This window comes from Triticum aestivum, chromosome 2A, assembly GCF_018294505.1.
Source record: "Triticum aestivum cultivar Chinese Spring chromosome 2A, IWGSC CS RefSeq v2.1, whole genome shotgun sequence".
In the NCBI taxonomy this organism is placed as follows: domain Eukaryota; kingdom Viridiplantae; phylum Streptophyta; class Magnoliopsida; order Poales; family Poaceae; genus Triticum; species Triticum aestivum.
The window spans coordinates 514728488-514746331 of NC_057797.1; the positions used below are offsets into that span (position 1 = coordinate 514728488).

Genomic DNA, 17844 nt, shown 5'->3' on the forward strand with positions numbered 1-17844 from the left:
TAATAATACTTCAAGCATACTAACTAAGCAATTATGTCCTCTCAAAATAACATGGCCAAAGAAAGTCCATCCCAACAAAATCATATAGTTTAGTCATGCTCCATTTTCATCACACAAGAATGCTCTCATCATGCACAACCCCCATGACAAGACAAGCAATTGTTTCATACTTTAGTAATTTCAAACTTTATAAACCTTCATGCAATACATGAGTGCGAGCCATGAATATAGCACTATGGGTGGAATAGAATATGATGATGGGGGTTATGTGGAGAAGACAAAAAGGAGAAAGTCTCACATCGACGCGGCTAATCAATGGGCTAGGGAGATGCCATCAATTGATGTCAATGCAAGGAGTAGGGATTGCCATGCAACGGATGCACTAGAGCTATAAATGTATTAAAGCTCAACAAAAGAAACTAAGTGGATGTGCATCCAACTTGCTTGCTCACGAAGACCTAGGGCACTTGAGGAGGCCCATTGTTGGAATATACAAGCCAAGTTCTATAATGAAAAATTCCCACTAGTATATGAAAGTGACACCACAAAAGACTCTCTGTCATGAAGATTATGGTGCTACTTTGAAGCACAAGTGTGGCAAAGGATAGTAGCATTGTCCCTTTTTTTTATTTGGCCTTTCTTTTTTTGCCTTTTTTTGCCTTTTTTTCTTTTTTGGGGACAATGCTCTATTAATGATGATCATCACACTTCTATTTATTTACAACTCAAAGATTACAACTCGATACTAGAACAAAGTATGACTCTATATGAATGCGTCCGACGGTGTACCGGGATTGCGATGAATCAAGTGTGACATGTATGAAAAATTATGAACGGTGGCTTTGCCACAAATACGATGTCAACTACATGATCATGCAAAGCAATATTACAATGATGATGCGTGTCATAATAAATGGAACGGTGGAAAGTTGCATGGCAATATATCTCGGAATGGCTATGGAAATGCCATAATAGGTAGGTATGGTGGCTGTTTTGAGGAAGATATAAGGAGGTTTATGTGTGAAAGAGCATATCATATCACGGGGTTTGGATGCATCGACGAAGTTTGCACCAACTCTCAATGTGAGAAAGGGCAATGCACGGTACCGAAGAGGCTAGCAATGATGGAAGGGTGAGAGTGCGTATAATCCATGGACTCAACATTAGTCATAAAGAACTCACATGCTTATTGCAAAAATATACAAGTCATCAAAAACCAAGCACTATGTGCATGCCCCTAGGAGGATAGATTGGTAGGAAAAGACCATCGCTCGTCCCCGACCGCCACTCATAAGGAAGACAATCAAATAACACCTCATGTTTCAAATTTGTTACACAACGTTTACCATACGTGCATGCTACATGACTTGCAAACTTCAACACAAGCATTTCTCAAATTCACAACTACTCAACTAGCACGACTTTGATATTATTACCTCCATATCTCAAAACAATCATCAAGCATCAAACTTCTCTTAGTATTCAAAACACTCACAAGAAAGTTTTTACTATTCTTGGATGCCTAGCATATTAGGATTATTTAAGAAAATTACCATGCTATTTAAGACTCTCAAAATAATATAAGTGAAGCATGAGAGTTCATCTATTTATATAAAATAAAACCACCACCGTGCTCTAAAAAGATATAAGTGAAGCACTAGAGCAAATGACAAACTACTCCGAAAGATATAAGTGAAGATCAATGAGTAGTCGAATAATTATGCAACTATGTGAAGACTCTCTAACATTTAAGAATTTCAGATCTTGGTACTTTATTTAAACAGCAAGCAAAACAAAATAAAATAAAATGACACTCCAAGCAAAACACATATCATGTGGTGAATAAAAATATAGCTCCAAGTAAAGTTACCGATGAACGAAGACGAAGGAGGGGATGCCTTCCGGGGCATCCCCAAGCTTAGGCTTTTGGTTGTCCTTTAATATTTCCTTGGGGTTACTTGGGCATCCCCAAGATTAGGCTCTTGCCACTCCTTATTCCATAGTCCATCGAATCTTTACCCAAGACTTGAAAACTTCACAACACAAAACTTAAAGTAGAAAACTCGTGAGCTCCGTTAGCGAAAGAAAACAAAATACCACTTCAAGGTACTGTAATGAACTCATTCTTTATTTATATTGGTGTTAAACCTACTTTATTCCAACTTCTCTATGGTTTATAAACTATTTTACTAGCCATAGATTCATCAAAATAAGCAAACAACACACGCAAAACAGAATCTGTCAAAAACAGAACAGTCTGTAGTAATCTGGATCAAACGTATACTTATGGAACCCCAAAAATTCTAAAATAAATTTTTGGACATGAGTAATTTATCTATTAATCATATGAAAAAATAATTAACTAAATATCACTCTCCAAATAAAAATGGCAGCAATTCTCGTGAGCGCTAAAGTTTCTGTTTTTTACAGCATGATCATAAAGACTTCAGCCAAGTCTTCCCAAAGGTTCTACTTGGAACAAACACTAATTAAAACATAAAACCACATCTAAACAGAGGCTAGATGAATTATTTATTACTAAACAGGATCAAAAATCAAGGAACAAAAATAAAGTTGGGTTGCCTCCCAACAAGCGCTATCGTTTAACGCCCCTAGCTAGGCATGATGATTTCAACGATGCTCACATAAAAGATAAGAATTGTAACATAAAGAGAGCATCATGAAGAATATGGCTAGCACATTTAAGTCTAACACACTTCCTATGCATAGGGATTTTGTGAGCAAACAACTTGTGGGAACAAGAATCAACTTGCATAGGAAGGTAAAACAAGCATAATTTCAAAACTTTAAGCACATCAAGAGGAAACTTGATATTATTGCAATTCCTATAAGCATATATTCTTCCCTCATAATAATTTTCAGTAGCATCATGAATGAATTCAACAATATAACCAGCACCTAAATCATTCTTTTCATGATCTACAAGCATAGAAATTTTATTACTCTCCACATAAGCAAAATTCTTCTCATTCGGAATAGTGTGAGTATCATAAGAAACTCGAATACTATAAATTGTTTCCACATTAAAAGAGTAATGTTCAAAAAAGGGGTAACCATAATCATGACAAGTTTTATAAATATAATCACTACTTTTATAGCATAAGTATCATCACAATAATCATCATAAGTAGGAGGCATGCTATCATCATTATAAATTTGCACATCAAAACTTGGGAGACTAAAAATATCATTTTCATTAAACGTAGCATCCCCAAGCTTGGGACTAACATTAATTACAGCAAATATATTCTCAAAAACATCATCTTCATCAAACATATCATCCCCAAGCTTGGGCCTTTTCATATCATAAGCATAATCACTCTCATAATCAATAGTATGGATAGCACCAATAGTATAGCAATTATCATATTCTTCCAAGCAAGTGCCAAAAAGATTTTCAAGATCATAAGAAGTATCATTATCTTCCACCATTATATTTTCATGAGGCACAATAGTAATAGGAGCAGCATTATTTGGGGGAGATATCTTTTTACCTCTCTTCCTTTTTCTTTTCTTCTTCTTCACCACATCATGTGTGGGTTCAATCCTCTTTTTGGAGCTCCTTATTAATGAGATTGGTTGAATAGGAGGCTCCTCCTCTTACCTGATTCATCATAAGAAATAATAGGAGGGTATTGGGAAGTCTCTTCCCTTTTGTTAACATTCTCTTCATCTTCTATTTCTTTTCTTTTCTTTATGTAATTGGCAATATAAGGATTTTCAATGCAATTCACCGCACAATACATATAAATCTTCTCTAGATCAAAATCAAGAAATCTATCAAGATTAAACTTTGGAATACCCTCAGTTATACATTTCATTTCCTCATACCCCAAAAGAAGACTAAGCTCTTTATGATGCTCAAGGGTAATCAAATCATCACAATTTTTTGACACGATTCGGTCATGAAACAATTTGCATTGGATATTTAAATGACCATGTTCATTGCAAAGTCCACAAGTACGGCCAAGAAAATTTAAATCTTCAGCACAAACATCTAGCCTTTCTTGCAACATTTTAGTTTCTAAGTACTTATGCCTCATGCAATATCTATCTTCCCTATTTGGTGTGTACTTACAAACCCAATGCACTCCGCAAAAATTGACATGTTTATAGGAGACATTTTCATCATAACTTGTGCAATCATCATTAGTATCATGCTCATCATTCAAAGATTTAGTGCCAAACATTTTAATGCATTCTTCTTCTAACACTTTGCCACAATTTTCCTTCCCATCATACTCACGAAAGATATTAAAAAGATGAAGCGTATGAGGCAAACTTAATTCCATTTTTTTGTAATTTTCTTTTACAAACTAAACTAGTGATAAAACAAGAAACTAAAAGACTCGGTTGCAAGATCTAAAGATATACCTTCAAGTGCTGACCTCCCCGGCAACGGCGCCAGAAAAGAGCTTGATGTCTACTACACAACCTTCTTCTTGTAGACGTTGTTGGGCCTCCAAGTGCAGAGGTTTGTAGGACAATAGCAAATTTCCCTCAAGTGGATGACCTAAGGTTTATCAATCCGTAGGAGGCGTAGTATGAAGATGGTCTCTGTCAGGCAACCCTGCAACCAAATAACAAAGAGCCTCTTGTGTCCCTAACACACCCAATATAATGGTAAATTGTATAGGTCCACTAGTTCGGCGAAGAGATGGTGATACAAGTGCAATATGGATAGTAGATAATGGTTTTTGTAATCTGAAAATATAAAAACAGCAAGGTAACTAATGGTAAAAGTGAGTGTAAATGGTATTGCAATGCGTTGAAACAAGGCCTATGGTTCATACTTTCACTAGTGCAAGTTCTCTCAACAATAATAACATAATTGGATCACATAACTATCCCTCAACATGCAACAAAGAGTCACTCCAAAGTCACTAATAGCGGAGAACAAACGAAGAGATTATGGTAGGGTAGAAACCACCTCAAAGTTATTCTTTCCAATCAATCCGTTGGGCTATTCCTATAAGTGTCACAAACAGCTCTAGAGTTCGTACTAGAATAAAACCTTAAGACACAAATCAACCAAAACCCTAATGTCACCTAGATACTCCAATGTCACCTCAAGTATCCGTGGGTATGATTATACAATATGCATCACACAATCTCAGATTCATCTATTCAACCAACACATAGAACCTCAAAGAGTGCCCCAAAGTTCCTACCGGAGAATCACGATGAAAATGTGTGCCAACCCCTATGCATAGGTTCATGGGAGGAACCCGCAAGTTGATCACCAAAACATACATCAAGTGAATCGCGTGATATCCCATTGTCACCACAGATACACACGACAAGACATACATCAAGTGTTCTCAAATCTTTAAAGACTCAATCTGATAAGATAACTTCAAAGGGGAAACTCAATCCATTACAAGAGAGTAGAGGGGGAGAAACATCATAGGATCCAAATATAATAGCAAAGCTCGTGATACATCAAGATCGTATCACCTCAAGAACACAAGAGAGAGAGATCAAACACATAGCTACTGGTACATACCCTCAGCCCCGAGGGAGAACTACTCCCTCCTCGTCATGGAGAGCACCGGGATGATGAAGATGGCCACCGGAGAGGGATTCCCCCCTCTGGCAGGGTGCCGGAACGGGTCTAGATTGGTTTTCGGTGGCTACGGAGGCTTCTGGCGGTGGAACTCCCGATCTATTGTGCTCCTCGGTCGTTTTAGGGTATATGGAGACATATAGGAGGAAGAAGTACGTCAGGGGAGCCACGAGGGGCCCACGAGAGTGGAGGGTGCGCCCAGGGGGGTGGGCGCGCCCCCTACCTTGTGGCTTCCTCAAAGCTTCCTTGACGTGGACTCCTAGTCTCCCGGATTGCTTTCCTTCCAAAAATAAGTTCCGTGAAGTTTCAGGTCAATTGGACTCCGTTTGATTTTTCCTTTTCTGCGATACTCTAAAACAAGGAAAAAATATAAATTGGCATTGGGCTCTAGGTTAATAGGTTAGTCCCAAAAATAATATAAAAGTGTATAATAAAGCCCATAAACATCCAACACAGAAGATAATATAGCATGGAGCAATCAAAAATTATATATACGTTGGAGATGTATCAAATACTTTGCTGCAGATATTAAGTTTCCAGGTGTGGTTGAATTAACAACTCAGCTGCTAATACTTGAGAATATTCTTTGGCTCCCCTTGTGTCGAATCAATAAATTTGGGTTGAATACTCTACCCTCGAAAACTGTTGCGATCCCCTATACTTGTGGGTTATCATGTGCTGGTTGTGTTTTCAGGGAAAGAACCGTTGATCAAACTGAATTGCTATTGAATAATATGTTGACTAATGGAAATAATTGGACAATTCCTGAACCAACTCCTAAGCCAACTCCGAAGAAAGGGGTATTCTATTTCTCAGTCCTGAAGATATTCCAGAGGCAAAGAAATCTATGAAAGAAAAAGGTATTAAAGCTGAAGATGTTAAGAATTTACCACCTATTGAAGAAATACATGGTCTTGATAACCCGACACAGGTAGTAAAGGTAAATTCTCTCTATAGATTTGTTAAATGTGAAATCCCATTTACTAAGTTTGCTAGCTAATGCTTGGATGAGTTTGATGATTTTATGGTTAAACAAGAAAACTTCAATGCTTATGTTGGTAGACAATTGAAATACAATGATGATATGCTTGAACACTTGAGTGATTATATGTCTAGAGTTAAAGGTGAACTTAAACTTATTAGTAAACATGTCTCTATGGTTACCACTCCAGTAGAACAAGTGCTTAAAGCTCAGATTGATTTGCTCAATGAATTAAATAATAAGAAAAATGATAATGTTGTTAGAGTTATGACTAGAGGTGGTAAAATGACTCAGGAGCCTTTGTATCCTGAGGGCCATCCTAAGATAATTGAGCAAGATTCTCAGAGAATTAATGTTGATGCACCTGGTCCTTCTAAGAGGAAGAAAAAGAAAAATGATAGGACTTTGCATGCTTCTAGTGAACCTGTTGTTGACACATCTGAGATCCCGATGATATTTCTATTTATGATACTGAAACACAATTTGGTAATGAACATGAACCTAGTGATAATGTTAATGATGATGTTCATGTTGATGCTCAACCTAGCAATGATAATGATGTAGAGATTGAACCTGCTATTGATCTTGATAACCCACAATCAAAGAATTATCGTTATGATAAGAGAGACTTCGTTGCTAGGAAACACGGTAAAGAAAGAGAACCATGGGTTCAGAAACCCATGCCTTTTCCTCCTAAACCATCCAAGAAAAAGGATGATGAGGATTTTGAGCGCTTTGCTGAAATGATTAGACCTATCTTTTTGCGTATGCATTTGACTGATATGCTTAAAATGAATCCTTATGCTAAGTATATGAAGGAAATTGTTAGTAATAAGAGAAAGATACTGGAAGCTGGAATTTCCACCATGCTTGCTAATTATACTTTTAAGGGTGGAATACCAAAGAAACTTGGAGATCCAGGAGTACCAACTATACCATGCTCCATTAAAAGAAACTATGTTAAAACTACTTTATGTGATCTTGGCACCGGTGTTAGTGTTATGCCTCTCTCTTTATATCGTAGACTTGATTTGAATAAGTTGACACCTACTGAGATATCTTTGCAAATGGCTGATAAATCAACTGCTATACCTGTCGGTATTTGTGAGGATGTGCCTGTTGTGGTTGCAAACGTTACTATTTTAACGGACTTTGTCATTCTTGATATTCCCGAGGATGATAATATGTCTATTATTCTTGAAAGACCCTTTTTGAATACTGCAGGGGCTGTTAATGATTGCAACAAAGGCAATGTCACTTTTCATGTTAATGGTAATGAGCATACGGTGCACTTTCCGAGGAAACAACCTCAAGTCCACAGTATCAGTTCTATTGGAAAATTTTCAACAATCACTATTGGAGGTTTTGAATTTCCTCTTCCTACTGTCAAGAAGAAATATGATATTCTTATTGTTGGGGATGTGCATATCCCTGTAGAGGTAACCTAGTGTTATTCGAAACTTCTCCGTTTTCATGTTATTCAAAATGAGTTTGTTAACAAGACCTGATCAACCTTGTTAGTGGATTCCTTTTGATGAGCATGAGATGGATGAAGTTAGAAAGCACAACTCTTTGTACCCTCCTTTTACTTTCTATTATTTATGTTAAATAGAGCAAAAATAGTATTATTTGTCTATTTTCTGGATTATCCATGCAATAAAAAAAACCCTGAAAATAAAAGTTCTCCAAATGCCCTGAAAATGAAATATGATTTTTTCTAGAATATTTGAGGATTTTAAGCACTGAGAACACAGCAGGGAGAGAAGCCACGTGCCCACGAGGGTGGAGGGCGCGCCCCCTGCCTCGTGGACCCCACGTGGGTCCCCTCCACTTATCCTTGCACCCACAAACTTCGTCTTGCTCCAGAAAAAATCATCCACCAGCTCAAACCCGAGTTCTTGCTCATCTTGCTGCCATTTTCGATCTCCTTGCTCAAAGCTCCATTCACAAAACTGCTTTGTGGGATTGTTCTTTGGTATGTGACTCCTCCAATGGTCCAATTAGTTTTTGTTCTAGTGCTTTATTCAGTGCAATTTTTTGCTGCTTAGGTGACCATGTTCTTGAGCTTGCATGTCAAATTTATGTGGTCAAAAGTAGTTTTAATGCATGAAATGACCTCTAGGCACCCATAGGAGTAGTTGCTATCAATTTTGTTGAGTTTGGTTCACTTTTATTTTGAGTCACTAAAATTCAGAAATTTTTCAGAGGAAGAAATATGTTTAGGAAAATGTACCAAGGTGGTTCCTCACGGAAGCAAGGACCCAGGCCCGCGATACGTGAGCCGGACAATGAACTACCAAGAGAAGCTCAAGTGCGGCCTTGTGAATGGCCGTCCGAAGATTTCATGGTCCAGGCAGGCATCAAGGAAGAATTTGACGCATATTTGCGTAACGCTGACCTTGAGAGCTTCGAGACAGATAAGTGCCTCCAATATTATCACCTAACTGATTCATTTGTGAGAAGGTTTAAATTTACATCATCGCGCAATTCTCACAATGTCATATTTGATCTTTATGATAAATCTTATACCGTGGACTTAGAAGATTTTAATACTGCTTGTAAACTCCCGCAGTGGGGTAGTGCTAGTGAACCTCGCAAATCTGAATTTAAAGATTTCCGTGCTAGTATCACTGTGGGGGAATCTAGAGAAATAACACAAGCTACCATAGGGAGCATTCATTTTCCTGCCATATATTATTTTGCTCTCTTTATAGGTAGATGCATAAACGGTAAGGATGAGGCATGTCATATGTGTGTTCCGGATCTTAGTGTTCTCAAGAGTGCTGTATTAGGAGATAGACAATATAATTTGGGGGCCATTGTTGCACGTAGGTTGCATAATACCCATATTAATGGAGATTTATTCGGTGGAATTTACACAATCCGTTTAGCTAATTTTCTTGAGGTACCCATACGTGGATATGATATTGAGTTGCCCCCTACTTATCTAGATTATAATGCTATGGTTCGTCATCAGTTTGTTGAGAGGAATGATTAGTTCCTCCAGTACCGACTAATCTTTGACAGAAGGCGCACCTTCCACATTGCTCTCCCTGCTCCTGCTTTCTTTGACTTTCACACAAAAGGGAGATATGTTATAACCAGGGAGGAGGCGAGTGAGTACGAGAGGGGGACGGAGGCAGCACGCCTCCAAGTTGCAGCTCATGAGGCAATTGCTGCTACTTCTCAGTACGACCCCAACTACCATTTTGATCCATTGGCATAGACCAACTTAGGCCAAAAGCCTAAGCTTGGGGGAGTACGTATTTCTCACCGACATTACATTCATATTCACACACTCATGCCAGTTGTCAGTGCTCATACTTTTTCATTGTATCATCTATGCATGTTTATTTTCTTTTTAAGCTTTCTTCTTGTGTGTTTGAAAAACCTTAAGAAAAACCAAAAAAAAATTAGTTGTAGCTTTTAACTAGTTTACTTTCCATGCTTGTAGTAGTAGTAAGTAAAAAAAAAAAGAAAACCCAAAAAGATTTCTCGTTCTTCTTTTGCTTGTTGGGAGCTTTCCCGTGTAAATAGTTTTGTTTCTTTTCTTTCCTTTGGGGTCGAGAGGAGAAGACCTAATGAAAATGTTGAGTGGCTCTTATATGCATTATTGTTGATCTAACAAAGAGCCCATATTACCTTGTCTTCTCTCTTGAATTGAATGCTTGTAGATTCCGGCTTAGTCCAATGCACGTGCACTATTATTATTATCCACACCATTCGGTCGTGCAAGTAAAAGGCAATAATGACGATATATGATGAACTGATTGAGATGAGAAAAGTTGGTATGAAGTCGGCCTCTCTTGTTTTTGTAAATATGATTAATCCATCATTCCTGATTCAGCCTATTATGAATGAAACATGTTTGCAATAACAATTAGAGATTATAGTTTCTTATGCTATGCTTAATTAGCTAGGAGTTTATAATGGTTTACCTTGCGTGTCAACATGCTATTAAAATGGTTGTGATGTGGTATGATATTGGTGGGTATCCTCCTTTGAACGATTCCAGTGGCTTAACTTGGCACATGTTCACGCATGTAGTTGAAATAAAATCAACATAGCCTCTATGATATTTATGTTCATGGTGAATTATATCCTACTCATGCTCGCATTCAGTGTTGATTAATTTTAATGCATGTTCATGACTGTTGTCGCTCTCTAACTGGTCGCTTCCCAGTCTATTTCTAGCCTTCACTTGTACTAAGCGGGAACACTGCTTGTGCATCCAATTCCATAAACCCCAAAGTTATTCCATATGAGTCCACCATACCTTCCTATATACGGTATCTACCTGTCGTTCCAAGTAAATTTATATGTTCCAAACTCTAAACCTTCAAATAAATATTCTGTTTTGTATGCTCGAATAGCTCATGTATCAACTAGGGTTGTTTGTATCCTCCATGCTAGGCAGGTTATTCTCAAGAGGAGTGGACTCCGCTCCTCATTCACGAGAAAATGGCTGGTCACCGGGATGCCCAGTCCCATGCTCAATTCAAATCAAAATAATTGCAAACAAAACTCCCCCAGGATTGTTGTTAGTTGGAGGCACCCATTGTTTCGGGCAAGCCATGGATTGATGCTTGTTGGTGGTGGGGGAGTATAAACTTTACCATTCTGCTTGGGAACCGCCTATAATGTGTGTAGTATGGAAGATATCGAGATCTCTCGGTTGTTATGTTGACAATGAAAGAATACCGCTCAAAATATTATTCATCTCTATTTAAAAATCGAGCTCTGGCACCTCTACAAATCCTTGCTTCCCTTTGTGAAGGGCCTATCTATTTACTTTTATGTTGAGTCATCATCCTCTTATTAAAAAGCACCAGTTGGAGAGCACCGCTGTCATTTGCATGTATTATCGTTAGTTTACATTGAGTATGACTTGACTGGATCTCTTTTACCATGAATTACAATGTCTAGTCAGTCCTTGATCTTTGAAGGTGCTCTGCATTTATGTTTTGCGGTCTCAAAAAGGGCTAGCGAGATACCATCTTATTATATCATATTATGATTGTTTTGAGAAAGTGTTGTCATCCGAGATATATTATTATTGCTCGCTAGTTGATTATGCCATTGATATGAGTAAACATGACACCTAAATGTTATTGTGAATATGGTTAGTTCATAATCTTTGCTACTTGAATGCTGACTTTACATATTTACAACAACAAGAGCAAACAGAGTTTGTAAAAGTTTTTCTTTATCATTTTCAGTTTATCAGCTGAATTGCTTGAGGACAAGCAAAGGTTTAAGCTTGGGGGAGTTGATACGTCTCCATCGTATCTACTTTTCCAAACACTTTTGCCCTTGTTTTGGACTCTAACTTGCATTTTGAATGGAACTAACCCTGACTGACGTCATTTTCAACAGTATTGCCATGGTGTTATTTTTGTGCAGAAATAAAAGTTCTCGAAATCACCTGAAAATCAACGGAGATTATTTTCGAAATATATAAAAAATACTGGCGAAAGAATCAACGTCAGGGGCCCACACCCTGTCCACGAGGGTGGGGGCGCGCCTACCCCCTGGGCGCGCCCCCCTGCCTCGTGGGCCCCCTGACGCTCCACCGACCTCAACTCCAACTCCATATATTCGTGTTCGGGCATAAAAAATAAGAGAGAAGAGTTCATCGCATTTTACAATACTCAGCCACCGCCATGCCCTAAACTCTCTCGGGAGGGCTGATCTGGAGCCGTTAGGGGCCCCGGAGAGGGGAATCCGTCGCCATCGTCATCATCAACCTTCCTCCATCACCAATTTCATGATGCTCACCGCCGTGCGTGAGTAATTTCATCGTACGCTTGCTGGATGGTGATGGGTTGGATGAGATTTATCATGTAATCGAGTTAGTTTTATTAGGGTTTGATCCCTATTATCCACTATGTTCTGAGATTGATTTTGCTATGACTTTGCTATGCTTAATGCTTGTCACTAGGGCCCGAGTCCCATGATTTCAGATCTGAACCTATTATGTTTTCATGAATGTATGTGAGTTCTTGATCCTATCTTGTAAGTCTATAGTCACCTATTAGTGTTATGATCCGTTAACCCCGAAGTGACAATAATCGGGATACTTACCGGTGATAACCGTAGTTTGAGGAGTTCATGTATTCACTATGTGTTAATGCTTTGTTCCGGTACTCTATTAAAAGGAGGCCTTAATATCCCTTAGTTTACAATAGGACCCCGCAGCCACGGGAGGGTAGGACAAAAGATGTCATGCAAGTTCTTTTCCATAAGCACGTATGACTATATTTGGAATACATGCCTACATTGCATTGATGAACTGGAGCTAGTTCTGTGTCACCCTATGTCATAACTGTTGCATGATTGGTCGCATCCGACATAATTATCCATCACCGATCCAATGCCTACGAGCTTTTCATATATTGTTCTTCGCTTATTTACTTTTTCATTGCTACCGTTACCACTACTATCATATTACTTTGCTACTAAATACCTTGCTGCAGATATTAAGTTATTCAGGTGTGGTTGAATTGACAGCTCAACTACTAATACTTGAGAATATTCTTTGGCTTCCGTTGTGTCGAATCAATAAATTTGGCTTGAATACTCTACCCTCGAAAACTGTTGCGATCCCCTATAATTGTGGGTTATCAGTGATCTCATCCAGGACTCCAAACAAACTTCGGTCATCAAATCACATAACTCATAATACAAATCGTCATCGAACGTTAAGCGTGCGGACCCTACGGGTTCGAGAACTATGTAGACATGACCGAGACACATCTCCAGTCAATAACCAATAGCGGAACCTGGATGCTCATATTGGCTCCTACATATTCTATGAAGATCTTTATCGGTCAAACCGCATAACAACATACGTTGTTCCCTTTGTCATCGGTATGTTACTTGCCCGGGATTCGATCATCGGTATCATCATACCTAGTTCAATCTCGTTACCGGCAAGTCTCTTTACTCGTTCCGTAATGCATCATCCCGCAACTATCTCATTAGTCACATTGCTTGCAAGGCTTATAGTGATGAGCATTATCGAGAGGGCCCAGAGATACCTCTCCGATACACGGAGTGACAAATCCTAATCTTGATCTATGCCAACTCAACAAACACCTTCGGAGACACCTGTAGAGCATCTTTATAATCACCCTGTTACGTTGTGATGTTTGATAGCACACAAAGTGTTCCTTTGGTATTCGGGAGTTGCATAATCTCATAGTCATAGGAATAAGTATAAGTCATGAAGAAAGCAATAGCAATAAAACTAAATAATCATTATGCTAAGCTAACGGATGGGTCTTGTCCATCACATCATTCTCTAATAATGTGATCCCGTTCATCAAATGACAACACATGTCTATGGTGAGGAAACTTAACCATCTTTGATTAACGAGCTAGTCAAGTAGATGCATACTAGGGACACTCTATTTGTCTATGTATTCACACATGTACTAAGTTTTCGGTTAATATAATTCTAGCATGAATAATAAACATTTATCATGATATAAGGAAATATAAATAACAACTTTATTATTGCCTCTAGGGCATATTTCTTTCATGCACTACCATGAGGAGGCTGTGCTAACTCACTTCTGCAAGGTCATCCGTGCCCCCAAGCTCTAGTGCATACCAATGCCCTTGGACTTCACGAAGAATTTCCTGGCCGTGCTGACGGAATTCAAGCTGAAGACGAACACCGGCTGCTCATGGAGGGTCACGGTGAAGCTGATGAACGACACCCTTGATTAGGGTTGGGCCTCCTTCGCTGCCGTCCATCGGGTTAAGATTGGGTACATGGTGACCTTGAAGTTGCTGACTCCCGACACACTCAAGGCCATTGTCTTCAACGAAGACAACATTGAAGTGGCGACCAAGTGCGGGAGGCACGACGATGCTTTCGGCTTTAACGTCTAGGAGAGCACTGGTTTGGTTATTAGTTTAATGTCGTACTGATTTTGTTCAAAATTGCTTGGTTTAAGTGTCGTACAATCATCAAAACTGTTAAGTTTGGTTTAAAACTATGTTTATATGTGTCTATTTGTGTGTCTTTAGTTTTTTCTGCATGCCTAGTGTGCTAGTAACCTCGTGACCTCGATGAGGAGGTTACCAGACAACACGTATTGCATGTAACCAAACGTCATGACTTGTGTTTCCGCCTAAACAAGCGGACGACTAAACAGCCTACCTTCAATTTCGCCCCAGGCAGGCTAAAGGGTATGCAGGCAACCAAACAACATGTAAATGTTGGTTTTGCTTTTTTTTAGTCGGGCTCAACTGTGTCAAGTATGCAATGCAGACAAAGTTGCTACGACAACCAAACACGCCCAAAGCAGCCCTATACAAGCAGTTTGCTGCTGTTTTTTTTTTGCATATTTTTCTATTTGCTTGACTAATTTTTCTCTGTGATATTGTGAACAAATAGTTAAATATTTGCATAACCTTTTATCATTTATTTTCTTTTCAAAATGCATGTACTCTCTTCGTCCAAAAAAACTTGTCTAAGACAGACGGAGGTAATATAAGACAAATTAGTTTGGACGGGGGTAATATAAGACAAGCTTTTTTGACGAAGGTCATATAGTTCATGTCATATCCGGAGTCAGTTCCAGTCAGTCAATAGTGTGCCCTGCTGTATAGAGACGACACTAAAGCTGGTTGTAATGGGGAGTATCATATACTAGCATGCATATAATACTAGTGTATGATATTACCTCCCTAATTTATAGTATCATGTAGTACTTTATTTATTGTCATGCATGACACATATTAGCATAACATTTATTATGATACGGTATCATGATATGATACTCAACGCTTTTTTTTCATTTAATTCTATGACACCTCATCAAAATTATTTAGTTGGCATACATAATATTAGCTATGATACTACATTACGATCAGCCTACCGCTCTGTAGTAGCTCAATAATTCTGATCTCCCTTTCAGTTTTGGTAGGTTTCGTGTCACACCATCTAATAGCACCAAATCATACGACTTAACATTATTGAGCTCTCCTTTTTCTGACACTCCCATTCACCTTTCCCGTGGACTTTTAGTATATTCACAGATACTTCCAACCCCTGGAGATATCCAGCATGGACCCCAAATCCCAAACTATCAATGAATCAATCCCATGACCCACTAATAATTGACCACACAACGGAGCCGAAAGGGTAATACCGTAAATTCCGTTTCGAGCTGTGGCCGAGCTAAGCTAACCACCTGTCTTCTCCTGCCCGCAGCCGCAAGCAACTTGGCAGGTAAGCTATGTCATAGGCCACACCAAACACATCACTTGGGAGGGGCGGCCATTATCTTTCTTTCCGAGAACTCATCAAGAAATTAGGTAGATAGGTTACACAGATCTTGGCCTCCTCTTCCTGAGAATTCAACGCCGGTTCACGATGTCTGTCGAGCTGCTGACGAAATTCCTCACGTAAGTGGATTTCTCCGTGCTCCTTTCTACCTCTGTTGCCTGTAATTTTTGGCGGGATTTTCCATGCCTCTGCTTTCTCGGCTCGATCGCTGATCGCTTGGGCTGCAGGGTTCTGTTCGGGTATGCCATGCCGGCGTTGGAGTGCTTCAAGGCGGTCGAGCAGCGGACCGGGCGGACCGATCAGCTCCGGTTTTGGTGCCAGTATTGGTACTGATCCACGAGCCTTTATCTCTCGAGTAATCCTCATTCTTTGGTTTGTTGGATCCGTCCGTACGCGATGCTTAAAATTGCTAGAATTAGGATTTAGGACGCGCCAGTACCAAGTTTCAGCAATTTTGGGGCGCATCACGCAATTGCCAAAATGCCTATGTAGTTTGACTTCGTGAGATACTGGGATGGAATAACTGGCTAGAGATCTTGGTCTTGCAGAGCTTGACGAATTTCAGCAACTTTGCAGGATCATACTAGTCATCCTGGTCATATTCGACGAAATCGCAGGCGCCCTAATATCGAGGTACTAATCACCAATCACAACTCATTGACTCATCAAATGTGGCCGCCGTACTCGGTACTCTGCTCTACGCCTCCTTTGAAAGAAAGAAATCTGTTGTCTGACAAACCATTTCGTCGGATCGCAGGATTCCGATGTACTATGAAGTCAAGCTCGCCTTCCTCGTCTACCTCTGGTACCCACAGACAAGGGTAGGTTGCCAAGTTATGGTGGTCTGTTGATTGATCCATGTCTGAACAGAGACCTTCTGCCCGTTGACCAGGGGTCTGACATCGTGTACGAGAACTTCGTGCGGCCGCTGGTGATGCAGTACGAGCCCAACATCGAGGAGAGGCTGCGGTACCTGCGGGCCAACGCCGGCGACCTCATCGTCTTCTACCTCAAGAACTTCACCGACAGGGGATACGAGCTCTTCCTCCGGGTCCTTGACTTCGCTCGGTCGCAGGCGTCCAGTGGCTCAAGGACAAGGGTATACCCTGGATACCTTTTTTCTGTCGCTTTGGTAGCTAACTGTGTCAGATGTTACATGTCGCGATTTTGTTTGTGCTGGTGCGCAGAGGTTCTTCTCGTTCCGAGGGGACCGGGCTGAGAGGCCGAGCTTCGTCGACGACGACTACGTCCACGGCAGCGATCGGAGGAGCGCGGCCAGGCAGCGGCGACCCCGCGGTGCTGATTACTAGCGGGCTAGCTAGGATGGTCGTGGTAGGATAAGACTGCAAAGAAACCTGAATGGTTGTAGCCGACTTGTAGGACAAATATCGAAACGTAAAAATGGTTGACATGAACAGAGCTACTCCTATTTGATTGTGGATATTTAGGTGGTATAGGTTTCCATGTAACTCGATGTTCAGGCTGATTATCATTAATAGTTTGGTAAAGTAATTTTGTTTTATTTTTATTTTATTTTTTGACCCTGGATTTTCCATATTTATGCTGCTACACCAACAATCCGATTTTAAGAATTATAAGCAAAATCATTGCGATAGAACATTGAAAAACTAAAAGCTACACCAAAGCGATCTAGAATCGTTATCTCAAATTCCACCAATTGCAGGGGCGGAGCCAGAAAATTTAGTCATTGGGTTCACTTGTTAACTCATGAGGATTTGATACGAATTAGTTAAGCATAAAAGCTATTTTACACCATCTTACAACACCCAAAATAACAAAACAAATAGAAATATGATAGTACCTACTACATATTTTGCTATGTTAATAGTTGAAGAGTATAAGACATACCAGTTGGGTGAAATTCTAAAACCACTTGTTTAGATACTATAAATAAATTAGTACCCAAATAACTTCATAGCTCCTCATCTTTCTGAAAACAGTAAACACAGGACA

General features: G+C 39.6%; 1 protein-coding gene across 1 annotated transcript; it reads left to right on the plus strand.

The window, feature by feature from the left end:
* Positions 1-15682: 15682 nt before the first annotated feature.
* Positions 15683-17403, plus strand: LOC123185473 (putative HVA22-like protein g). Its single transcript, XM_044597350.1, has 6 exons — positions 15683-15989; positions 16098-16196; positions 16447-16503; positions 16628-16691; positions 16763-16969; positions 17058-17403. The coding sequence occupies exons 1-6, from the start codon at positions 15958-15960 to the stop codon at positions 17178-17180; spliced, it is 582 nt and encodes a 193-aa protein (XP_044453285.1). The 5' UTR covers positions 15683-15957; the 3' UTR covers positions 17181-17403.
* The last annotated feature ends 441 nt before the right edge of the window (positions 17404-17844 follow it).